Genomic DNA, 13,253 nt, shown 5'->3' on the forward strand with positions numbered 1-13,253 from the left:
AAGATTTGTACATCATTAACACTCAATTAAATCAGAGACTACAAAAAGTATCTCCCGGTTTCACAGAAATATAAAGCTGTGTGCCATCAGCACAGCTGTGAAAATGTACACTATGTTTACAAAATATCTCCCCCAGCGGCAACATGTTTAAATAAAATATGGAACCAAGAAGGGAACCCAGAGGAACGCCACTGGTAATAGTAGATAATGCTGATTCTGAATCTTCCAAGGAAACAAAATTCTGTCTGTTAGTAAGATAGGATTTAAACCAGTTTAGTACAGTTCCAGACAACTTTACCCAGTTTTTAAGGCTATGGTATGATGAACATTATCCAATGCTGCACTTGGGTCTAATAAAACCAGAATGGAAATAGACTGAGTCTGCATTTCCCAATAAGTCGAATTACAACTTTATTGTTATCAAAAAACATATGAAGTTGATTGGCTACCACCTTCTCCATGATCTTAGCTACAAAACATAAATTGGAGATCGGTCTAAAATTGCTCAGAATTGTAGGATCTAAATAAGATCTTTTGAGCAAAAGCTTAACCACAGCACTTTTAAAAGCAGTTGGTACTGTTCCAGTTGACAAAGATCTGTTAAGAATTTCTAAAACAAAGTCAGAGAAAAAAGCTTTTGAGGATTTTCATTATTGTTAGCATTAACAGAAAGGCGGGTGTCCTTTGGGCATTCCTTCACAAACTATATACGTTAAACTGTTCATATAATGAAATTACTCATCATTTCCCCAGTTCATACAGATCTTAAAATAAAAAAAAGGTTTGAGGTCTACTACCTCATAAGCAATATTACTGCTGCTGCCTGTACAGTGTTTAATATTACCAGACACCACACTGAATGGACTGTGCCATAAGTTACGTGCTAGAACTTAACATCTTGTGAAAACCTATGGCCTTGCTGGCTGCTGGAAAACTCCCCCCTCCCCAAGATACTACAAATTACATTTGAACTGTATGCTGGACTGGAGGCACACAAACAACACTGACAAAAACAGTAGCCCAGCTACAAAGTAATGGTGTTTAAATAAGAAAATGTTGATACCAACGGATCCACATTTGAGTAACAAAAAATTTACTTAGCCCAAAAACTACACACTTCTGACATTGGGAGACATTGTTACTATACAATTATTCACCCAGGAGTTGACCCTATAAGGTGCACAAGGAATTGAGCGGTTCAGCAGTTTAACACATTTGCGTGCACCTCATTGCAAAAATCAAAAAGTTAGCATAATTTTTATTTGTGGATGTCAGTGATGAAAGTACACAGCACACTGCAGTGAGTAAACAGTTTTTTTTTTGTTTTTTTGTTTTTGTTTTTTTTAAATACGATATTAAGTCTATCGAGGTTTGTTTTGCAAGCGGTGACTTTCGCTTTAACTCTTAAAACACAGCCCCATTCACTTGTGGCGCCATGGCACCGAAGGTTACGCACATATTACTCAGGCACCATAAAAGCCACCTACCTGCATATTTTCTGCACATTTGGCATTTTTACTGCAAAGTGCGCATAAGAACAGAAACAAAAATAAAAAAACGTGTTTTTTGCAGATAAGTGTTAACCAATTTGGAGTGCCACTGAGAGGTAAAAACAATTAAGCGCTAAATTAATACAAATGATGTGCTTCGTATAAAGCTTGAATTGTTTTGGAAGAAATTGACTACAAACGCTGCTCTCAATTATAGCATTGTCATCTGCAAAAAACAAACACTGTCTCTTTAAATCTGAGCTCTTGCTCGAAGTCATGCTCTGTACCCATCCCCCACAGTGTTTTGTTTTTAATAAACCCCCCTCTCCCTCTTCTCATACGACAACCCCCCATCAAACCAAAACGCAACAAAGCAAACGTTACTACAACCCCGCCGCGTTGTTTTCTTCCACATCCAATAACGTATTCAGTTATAGAAGGTAGCAGGTTTTGGTAACAAATTAATAAATAAAAACATGTCAAAGCACTTCACCCATCTCATCCCTAGCAATGTGGTCAAACGTGCTACAACTGCGCGGAGAATACGGCCCAGGTACATTGTTGTTACGTTTCTCCCAATTATATTAAGTGAATGTGGAACAAACTCTTTTTGTGACAATAACACAATACAATGCGCCAACTGAATGCTGTTGTGCTATTCACTGCCACTTTAAACACACCGAGGACGGGGAAGGGGTGTGTGGTGGTAATGAATGTTACACTTTGTTGAGCACCTGATATGGTTCGCGACATGGTGCACTGTGCTCTGCAGACGCGTTTGATCAATTAATTTGAATGAGTCACTGCCAGGGAAGATAAGCCCACAGTATAACGTTAGCTTTTGACATTTAACAAACTTGCATACACACGTTTATTGTACCAATATTAATAACTCTGGCCTCTGACTGTACATTTTAACCCATGTGGCGTACAAAAAGCTAACACTGTAGTTACAAAACATGAACCAAGTAAACATGCCCTTTGTTTTTTTGACTAATGCATTTGTGAAATACTGCAAAGTTGTTTGTTTTACATATCTTTATATTTAAACACGCCAGTGCATAACAAGTGAACGTATTTCAAACTCCTATAGCGTGCAGCAGCATCATCATTTCTAAAACCATTCGGAAAGGTAAAACAAATAAAAACATTTAAGGCTATATATATATATAAAATCACCCATCACCAAAAATAATAATAAAAAAAAGTCAATTCAGAATAAACTCGAGATTTATTTAGGATGCAAATACACATTCGACACTGTAACAAAACACCCTGAGCACAAAGTCTTGCATTATTAATGAAGGGCACAGAGGAAAACAAAGAGCATGTGTGCAGACAACTTCACGTGGCTCCTGTACGACTACATCATATCCGAGCACAACAGGGGTTTGAGCGGCTTAAGAACTAAGAGGGAAACATGTGCGTGTCCTTGTTTAAAATATAACCCTCTACCGCTCCGCACACACAGCCCCTCCACCTCTGCTCCCAAAGGAACAAACCAATAATAAGACTGCCAACAACGCAATGTGGGCATTTCTGTTAACGTTTAAAAACTGTTACGAAGCCCACCGGGTTAATTACCGGGAGACACTCAAACGTTAAACCGCGGAGATCGCTAGTGTTAACGCTGTTACGCAATGTTTTAATTGGCGTTGTAACAATCAACAAACACAGCCTATCACTTTGCTGTGTATCAACGCGTCCGGGCCAGGGCTACCTCCTATTAACAGTGTTATATTTTGTAATGATGTTGGTATTGTTATGGAAATCTGCACAAATCGTTTGAAATGCCAATGTTCATTCCCTTTGGTACCCCTCCCCCAAACTCCTCAAAACAAGGAGGGGGTTGATAACGCAACAAAGCAACCATACAGCCTATTAAACAAAAGTAAGTGGCAAGTCTTAGCTAGCTGCACAAAAACAAAACACTGCTTTAATGTACTGTAAAAGGGGGGAATCAAAATATGCGATGTATACAATAAATACATAAATGTATACATTAAAGTAGGGATGGGGGTTCACCCATCGGGCAGTATTGTGCAAGTTAAAATCCCCCGCTTTCTCAAATCTGCAACTGATATAGCGATCAGCATCTTAAATCAGAAATAAATGAAATAGTAAACCCAACGTTTAGAATCCATCCGTTTCATATCTGTCTCAACATGCTTACATTTGATTTATTTTTAAAAACATTCTAACATGATTTTATTAAAACTTCATTTAGCTAATGCTTTGTACACGTGGTGCTGCATAAAAAGGAGGAAAGAAAGCTCAACGGAATGTGAAACCAATGTGGTTTGTATTTTTACAACTTCTATTAGATCACCCTTTCAAATCAGCCCACATGACTCATCCCATAAAAATAGCAAACACTCCACATCACACCGTTTCATTAATAAAAAAACAAAAGCGCTTCCTAAAGCACTGCACGGTTCATTTAAATTGGACTTTAGACAATAGCGACTGATCACAAAAAACACATTAACACCAGTAAAAATGCAACATTTACAATACTTCGGATTTAAAGCGATCTCCCAAATATTGATACCTCACACTTCAAGCGTTATTAAAATAGTTAATTTAATTATGTAAAAAAAATAACAGCAAAATAACTATTTGCAAAACCGCCAACAATTAGTTCATTAGTTCAACCCAATTGCATTTTAAGTTAAGCCTGCAGCGTGTAAAGAAATGTTACGAGTTACACAATGAAAGATATGTCATACGTTGTATCAACAAAGTTACAATACGAAAATCTGAATATCCAAAACCAAATAAATCAGTCCTTTTTTTGTCAAGACGTCAGCCAGAATGTTCATGGACCTAAAGTTAAATCGTTTTTTTGGTGGTTTTTTTTTTACATTTGTTTTTTAATAATAAAAAAATTCTTACCTGCACAAAAAGTCCCCCAAAGAAGTATAAAAGTGAACCAGGACGCAAACATATTCCTTGAATTTAAGAGACAAGTACGGCACCAGATTTTCTCCTTTTAAAACGCTTATTGGTATCCTTTTCGAACATTTAAAAAGGTGATTTGCCAAATGACCCTACCCCCACCCAATGTCCACTGTACCGAGAAAGAGTTTGCCTTGCTTTTGTGTGTATAGCCCCCATGCAACAAAATTGCACTGGGGAAAAAAACTAAACTTTAAAATGTAAAAAAATCCATCGAGGAAGCAAACATTTCCAAATACTAACGTTGGTTGTTTAAAAGCGTCTGTGCCTGCAGAAATGTCATTCTTTTGCACGCTTGGTTAACGTGTTTTCTTTTTACCCCTAAAACAGTGAATGGACAGAGAGACACTACCTCTGAAATTCACATGCAAAAAACTGAACTGAGTCCAAAATGGCTTCTGTGTGAGGAGAGGAGAGTAAAGCACAGCCAGTAGGGAAACCCGGATGTTTAAATACAAAGAGAGGAATGCAACCAAAGGAGCCAGAGAAGGGGAGCTCAGCAATGTTGCTATTGGGCTCGTGACGGGGAGGGACAGAGGGAGAGAGTGTACATGCACTAAGCGTAAAAATAACTGAGCAATGAAACACGTTTTAATAAATAACATTTACATCATATTGAGAATCCAGCATATTGTGTAAATTGATGATGTCGCAATAACCAAGTGATGAAAAAGGCTGTAATGAAAACGAGGACGATTGAACTGTTGATCTAAGCAAATAGTAGGCTAATGTTGTAATGTGTTTGTACTAAAATATACACTTGATTGAAGTGCGCAAAATGATGTACAGACGGCACACTACAGTAGAAAATATATACTTTAGGATAGCGAACAGTGTCTTTAGAGAACACATACCGCAATTGTGTGAAATGGGATTGTTAAACTGTGGTTGCATAGCGGTCAGGAAAAAGCTTGACAAAAAAAAGAAAAACGCATCGAAGAGCAAGAATGCGGTTAGAACCTGGAATAACGTTAGGAGCTCAAGTAGGGTAGGGAAAGAACAGTAAACTCGCTAATCCAACCAAGTGGCACCAGATTCACACCCTGTTGAGATTAACGATTTGTTCAAAGGACTGATTGTAATCTGTGCATTCTGAAAATGAAGTGCTTTGTCTAGTCTTTGTTTTATGTTTTTGATATTGCTATGTAATCAGAAATTACTAATAACCCTTTGCATTAACTATTGTAACGTCGACAGTCTGCCAGGTCAACGTCACCAGACTCCCTGCTGCAGGGTATGGTAATGAAGAGTCAACCTATCAGGAAAAGGGACACTGAACTAAAGCCCCTTTCACATTGGCATGCGCCAAACGGGTCAGAACCTACCCGTGCAGGACCCGTTGTCATGCGAGTCGGCTACTTGATTTCACACTGCTTTTGATAAAGCAGGGTTGACCTGGGTGACAGACACAAGTACACAATGCGCGTATCAATGCCTGGAAGCAGCTTGTTACAGACGCTTCCATCCAAGCTTCTCTGGATTCAATTGTCGACCCAAATGTTGATTAGAGCAGATGTTTCTACATCCCTGCTGCAATCTGGCTCATGCTATGTCTCAAGCAACAAAAATATGGCTAAACAGAATAAACAGAAAAGTTCCTTGAGGAAGTGAAACCTTCACACGCAGGCGTGGCTGTTTGTTATTGCATCGGCTTATGAACGGCCGTCAAGCATTTTGTCTCGCTCAACCCGGGTCAAAGCGTGTAGAACCACATCCTGAGGTGGGTCACAACCCACCACGAGGAAGCGTCAGAAGTAACTGGTGAATCTGTAGCGTTGTAGAGAGTTTGTGTACATGGTTGTTTTGCGTGGTGGAGGCCGACAGCGACCCAGTGTATTCAGAAACATGTAAACAACTAATTGCATCCGCTTCGGTTATTAGTTTAAACTTTAAATTAAAGGGACTGCCCGCTGCTAAGACACGTTCGGTCGGCACCCAGCAATTGTACAACAAATAAGCCGTCTATTGGAAACTGCAACATCGTCTCCCTGGTGTTTTTAATTGGTAAAAACATTACAATATGTTTTACCCATGTTTTTCAATACAATTTTACATCACAGCAAACAGGTGTGATTAATCAATCACGTAGATTGAATGATTAATTGATCATAGAAAACGCAAGATTAAAATGGCATGGTTTTGCAGTCTGAGATAAGGTGAGTATAGCTTTTTGATGTGTTTCTGAAGAAAATGCTTTCATTAGCCCGAACAACCAGAGGGCAGAAATCATGCTGGTCACCAGGACCTTAAGAGCTTGTGCTAAAGAATTCTCATGCACAGTTTCATCAGTTCTGCTAAAACCTGGAGATTGGAAGTACAGTTAGAAGATGAAATCCACTAGTCCTATACAAGCTGTATAAGAGCTATTTTCTGCCTCCATGGGAAAGCAGAAAGACCTCAGTGACTTCACAAGGGGCATGATGATGGGATACCTGGGGCCCAAGCATCACAGTGGCTCCGTTGACCAACATGTCCATCAAAACAGCCACCGGCGAAAGTACAACTCTGGACACGTGACTGCTGAGCCCTACAGACATGTTCTTTGCATTGTGACACACAGACACCTTCAACACTGTACACCTCTGATCTCAATCAATCAATGCAACGGAAGCTACATTGTGCTATTAACCCTTTCAGTCATGACGGGACCTCACGGTCTTGCTTTAGCTTAGTGCCGTTAAGAGTTCTTAAAGCACTGACGGGACTTTAAAGTCCCATTTATCAAAATATATGTACAAAATATATATTTCTCCTGTTCCTTTTTTAATTATATAACTTTTGCTTCATTTCCACTGTGGGCCAAAAAAAAACAAGTTTCAGGGCGGTTTCCAACCATGGCCAGCCTCGGATGTTCATGTCCTGCTTGAAAAGGTCACTGGGGGATTGTGGGACAGTATTGTGCTGTGTTTTACAGAAACCAGTAGTAGTACTACATTCAGAACAAATAAACTGGATGCTGCAATTGAAAGAACGCTTGTCGCTATTTTAATTTTCACTCGACATATGATTCCGCACAGTGCCCATTAACAGTTTCTGGATTTCAGAGGTAAAATCATTTTTGTTTCTTCCTTCTCCCCCGTGCTGCCACAATTAATCCCATTTTATAATTTGTTGTCCCGACAGTGAACATGCACCCCTACTGTACAGATGCTCCTTAATTCCCTTGGGGAGATAATATGTGAGGAATTGTCTAAAGATAAAAACGGAATCATACTGAGCCTGATTAGATTTAAAAAGTGATGGTGATACAGCACTCACGATTCCCTCCTGTCTCTCAGCTAACATGTCTTTTTAAAACATCTTGATTTCCACAACCTTCTTGCAATGCTGTTACGAGATCTTCCAGTAGCTGGGTCTGTGTGCATAACCTTAAATAAATAGATCCATGTGTACAATCACGCCGACCTGAAAACTCTGACTCATCCCAGTATCAAAACCAGGGCTCCAAGCTGTTCCATCTGCATTCTACCATTCAATCCCTCTGGATTATTTGTTGTGTATGTAACAGGCAGTGCTGTGTGATGCCATTACGGATTCTGTCCTGTCCCCGGTCGTTGAGATGCAGTGAGGTTAAAAGCTCTAAACCATGAATGCAGAAGAGCCTGGCTCCTTTGCATTGCGGTTAAGACGCTCGCTTGCGACGCACGGGGTCGCCGGTTCGTGCCCAGACTCCACCCTGTTACATGTACACTCACTCACAGTGTGTGAAGTCTGTCTGTATTAATAATATGCACTTTTTGGGTAACACCTTCGAAACATTTAACTAGTCTGCAATCCTATCTGGGGCTCGTAGCTTTACCTGTTTTATTTAGTTCCATTGCTAATAGAAAAGAACAGGTCTGATTTCAAATCACTTTCAAACCAAAATCTGTCGGTTTGTTTAAAGTGGATCCTTAGGTCCAGAACAGATTGTCCAAAGCTCATGCATTCTAAATATTCGTAAATATAGCAAAGGTAAAAAAAAAAAAAAAAACTAGCTAGCAAAAAGGACCACAGCACTGCTCTCAAAACACTCTTCAATCATTAAACAGAATTGAAAAGTCCCATGTTTTAAACATGCTTGACGTGCGGAGGATGTTCCTTCTAAAAAGAGATACCTTGATTTAAATGGTACGTTTCTTGAGTTACCTTTACTCATCATGCAGGCATCGTTTCTCTGTGCTCTTTGCTTTAATGTCAATGCAGAAATAGTAATACTGTGAAATCCAATGCAAAAACAATTGTCTTTTATCGACACTGACCTAACCTCGTTGATGTAGCCGACAGAATCGATTATTGTGCTGCTGGTGCCAAGTTTAGGAGCCATTGTGTTTTGCTTTATATTAATTTCTTGTACATATATGTATTATTGGTGGTTTTCTTCTTTTGCATTGTCAGCAATGTTTTCTCTGGTTGTATCATTCTTGTCCATTTTTAAATGAGGGACTGGTTTACTTGTTTCACCTAACAGTATATAGTACCAAACCACAAATCAGCCGGGATCCAACTGGGGCTTCACACGGTACAAACTCCAATCGGATTCTCTAGTGGCACGGTTTAAAATCCTACCAGTAGAGCAGTGGTGTGGTCCTAGATCTGAGGGGACATGAGCGCCACTAAAATACTGATTTTCTTCAACAAGAATTATTATACACATTTTATTTGTATACTGAACTTCTATTAACACATATAATAGGTAATGCATTTATCTCATTTCCACAAAGTGTCTTTTTCCAACTTGTTGGAATGCTTTGCTTTACGTGTCTGTGTGTCAGTGGCTTTGTTTGTGTTTTGTGTCCACAGTCGTAGTCAATGCACTGTTGCTGTCGTTTTCGTCAGTGTTTTTAGCCTTCTTAAGAAGTAATTCGTAACAGAAGTAGTTCCTCGTAATCTTTTGATTGCATCACAAGGATTGCTGACTGAATCAGACAGTTGTGCAGGAGATGGGAGTCATGTGACTTTGCTTTCCTATTATTATTATTATTTTTTTTTTATTGATGCAAGAAATACATATAAACATGACAAGAACAAGAACAAAGAACTGCAAGGATCAATGAAAAGCTGACCATTACTTTGCTTGCCTATTATGCTCGTTCCAGCTCGACTTCAGCACTGCTGTGGAGACACCAAGCAGCAGCGTTTGTATCGGTGTCACGTCGATTTCTGCTCCCTATCAAATGTTCCTACTTTGTGTACTGTGCATGCCCAGACTAGTTTCTCCTTGCACTGCACAGGACCAGATTTTCTTTCCTTGCAGGATGCCCATCAAAAAACAATACCCAAGTCTTTGGATGTGAAATACGTGTTTAGTAAATGTACATTTTATTCCAGACGTAACTAATTAGTTTTATATTAAATATAGACTGCTGCTGATAATGAACGATAATATGTATTACAGAGGGAGTTACCTTATTTAAAATAAAAAGTAAAAGAAAAAATGCACCTATACGCTGAATGCAATTATTTTTTTACATGAACGTAGCGTTTTCTCGAAACTAATAACCTCAAGCACACCTTTGTAAAATTGTTTTGCAAAGGTAACATAAGCTATATCATTTTTAGATTTTTAGATATAACCACCATGATGAATTGTTGGATTGTTTTAACTGGACCAATGAAATACCATTTATAGCTACAAATTACATTTTGGTATAGGTATCAGATTTTGACCAGGTAGCAGATTTTGATAAGGTAGCACATTCTGACTCTTATACAAGTCCTATTTTGCTACCGGTAGCAAAAATGTATGTTACACCGGTACCTACAGACTCCAATTCAAATAGAGAGTGTTTCCAGACTGGGTTCTCTACTGCTCAATAATACTGGTAGATAATTATCTAAGTAGAAGCAACACACACACTAAGCAAATGATTACTGCACTCCAAAACTAAATGTAGACATTTTTACAAAATAATGAGACAAATTAATTAAATTAAAAATAATCAGAGCAGTAAACATGCAATTTTTTTACACAGAATCCTTCAAAAATTTTTACTCCACTGTGTTTACTTTTGTTTCTACACAGCTGAAGAAGAGCTGTTGTCTGAAACGTCCTGAAATATATATATATTAATATATATTTTTTGTTTGTTTTTTTATCAACTTCTTAAAGCACTGTTTTTTATATATAATTTAAACCTTTTGTGTACATCCAAAAAAAGCTATTTTTTAAAAAATATTTCCATATAGCATGTTCAGTACATTTCGATGAGTATGCTTTACTCTAGCATGCACACAGATTTACTCAGTAACGTGCAGAGGATATTAAAAGGGCAGGGGCTCATTGAGATAAAAGAACACTTTTCAAACATTACACGACTGAAGAAAAGGGCACTTTTGGGGCATAAGGGCAGGAAGGCAGGGGCTTAAGCCCACCCAGAACCTATGAAATTATTATATAGTCACATTGAATCTTTAATGCCCACCTTAGTTTTAGGTGTGTGCTAGTTTGATCAGCAAGAATTTCATTCAGCTTATATCTGAAAGTAACAGCTAATCATCTTCTACTGCCTACAATGTTTTCAGAGCATTTGTACACCAGGGAATGTCTTTCAGGATGTGGACCAGGGGAAAGTACATTTTATTCTTTTTGTTATTTGAGTGGTGTGGCAGAGAGGAAGATGTAGTCCTTGGGGGTTTGGTAACGGGACTACATTCCCCAGAATGCCACAGGAGAGAGCCAGGACGAGGTTCACCTGGCTCTAAATTGAATGAGGGACACCTGCCTGTGATTAGCAGGCCGGTATTTAAACAGAACACAAATGTTTGTACAGGGCTGTCTGTGTGAAGCTGAGGTGTAACGATCAAAGACCTGTGTGGTCTAAAGAAAAGGTGCTGTGTGAACCTTGTGAAGTTTGTAACTTGTAAATTGTGTGTGAAGCAGGTGTTTCTGTGGCTGGTAAATGGCTTAGCCGCTTAGCGTGTTAGTTAACAAAGCATTTTTCAATGGGATGCTCCCTCAGGAACGACCAGGCGTTTTTTGTCTGTAGTTGACTCTCTTCCTATAAAAATTCACTAAAAGCCTATTTTTTATAGTAGCATTTTGGAAATAATGTCCTTTTTTCAGAACACTCTGGGGAACATTGTAAAGTACTTTTCGCTTTTTTTCAACACAATATTTAGTTTTAAGTATTTTTTATTATGTATTCTGCTTAAAGATACATATATAAAAGCACGTTATTCTATGACCCGAGGGACCTTACAATACTGAAAGTTTTATTGAAAAATATTGATGTTTGGGCAAATTACAAGACATTGTTTCACCTGAGTTATTGCAGTGACATACTACACGTTTATTCTCAGGGTATTTATAAGCAATAATGGGCACTACTCTTAATTTATTTTCTCAAAATAAATATTTATAAATAAAATAATAGTATTATATCAGCAGTAAGGAAAGATCCACCCCCCCCCCATACACACACACACACACACACACACACACACACACACACACACACACACCATACGCACTCGCACATACACCTTTACTCACACGCACACACACACACTAACAGACAGGAATACACACACATACTCTAACAGCTTGCCCCGTTCGCTTACAATACACATAACACCAAACAACACATAGCAAACAAACAAACAAACAAGACAAACACAGTGTCCAGGACAATGCCATCGCCAGGGTCGTTACAATATACACATTAAAACACATGTGACAGAATAAAAGTTCTAATATAATTATATCAAATACATCAGATTTACAATGTTCTCCTTATTTATTAGCTCTAAACAAGTTCCTGTGATGTTTTAGATTAGCACGCTAATGGGAGTTAGGTTTTGTTTTGTGTTTTTTTTTTATTTCTGTAAATAATAAAAGTGCATGTAAGTGCTTTAAAAAATACCATTATTTGTTTATTTAGCAGACACCTTTATCCAAGGCGACTTACAGAGACTAGGGTGTGTGAACTATGCATCAGCTGCAGAGTCACTTACAATTACGTCTCACCCGAAAGACGGAGCACAAGGAGGTTAAGTGACTTGCACAGGGTCACACAATGAGTCAGTGGCTGAGGTGGGATTTGAACTGGGGACCTCCTGGTTACAAGCCCCTTTCTTTAACCACTGGATCACACAGCCTCCTATAATTAAAAGGGTGCAAACGAGTCTTAGCCGGGAGGCTGTGTTACAGTGGATATAATCAGTTCTACTATCCGTCACTGGATGCAGTTACGTGAAGCTAACTTTCTATTGCAAATAAATAAGGGACTGCTTTTGTTACTTTACCATCTGGATTTCTTTCTATCAAAAATGAAATCAACACACATATTAAGCATGCACTGTCAATAGGCTTTTCCTAATGAATTCAGCCAAAGCGTCAAAGTGAGGGTTAGATGTTAATGATCTTTTGTAAAGACTTCAGCCTTTCAATGATGTATTGGATTAGCAAATAACTGCATTTATAAGGATGTGTGCAGTAAACAAAATGACACACTCTGTCCCCATGATCTGTCATTCAGAAGACATTGTATGAAGTACCACAGTTGGCAAATGGAGGGACCCTGGCTAGATATTACTGCCGTTCTGGCCGTGTGCTACAGCCAACTAATTGCAGTCCCTGGTGCAGGGCAGCGGCGAAGCTGGTGAAGTCCCAGAAGAAGCGGCGATAGTAGGAGGCCCAGGAACCCTCAGAGTCACTGTTGGTCGGTTGGGGTGGGCCACTCCCGAACAGCAGTAACCTTGTTTGGCTCTGTACTGATTCCCTCTCCTCTGACCCGGTGGTCCAGGAATGTGACCTCCTGTTGCATGAAGTGGCACTTGTCTGGGTGGAGTTTGAGTCCAGCAGTTGTCACTCGCTGTAGCACT

At 38.9% G+C, this 13,253-nt stretch overlaps 1 protein-coding gene across 1 annotated transcript in view; it reads right to left on the reverse strand.

The window, feature by feature from the left end:
* Positions 1–4,941, reverse strand: part of LOC117394817 (activin receptor type-2B-like) — a 59,493-nt gene extending 54,552 nt beyond the window's left edge. Inside the window, exon 1 of the mRNA XM_059018852.1 lies at positions 4,386–4,941. Within this exon, the coding sequence (XP_058874835.1) occupies positions 4,386–4,437 (52 nt within the window). The 5' untranslated portion in view covers positions 4,438–4,941. The remainder of the gene's footprint in view (positions 1–4,385) is intronic.
* Positions 4,942–13,253: the final 8,312 nt, after the last annotated feature.

Source organism: Acipenser ruthenus, chromosome 3, assembly GCF_902713425.1.
Source record: "Acipenser ruthenus chromosome 3, fAciRut3.2 maternal haplotype, whole genome shotgun sequence".
Taxonomy (NCBI): Eukaryota; Metazoa; Chordata; class Actinopteri; order Acipenseriformes; family Acipenseridae; genus Acipenser; species Acipenser ruthenus.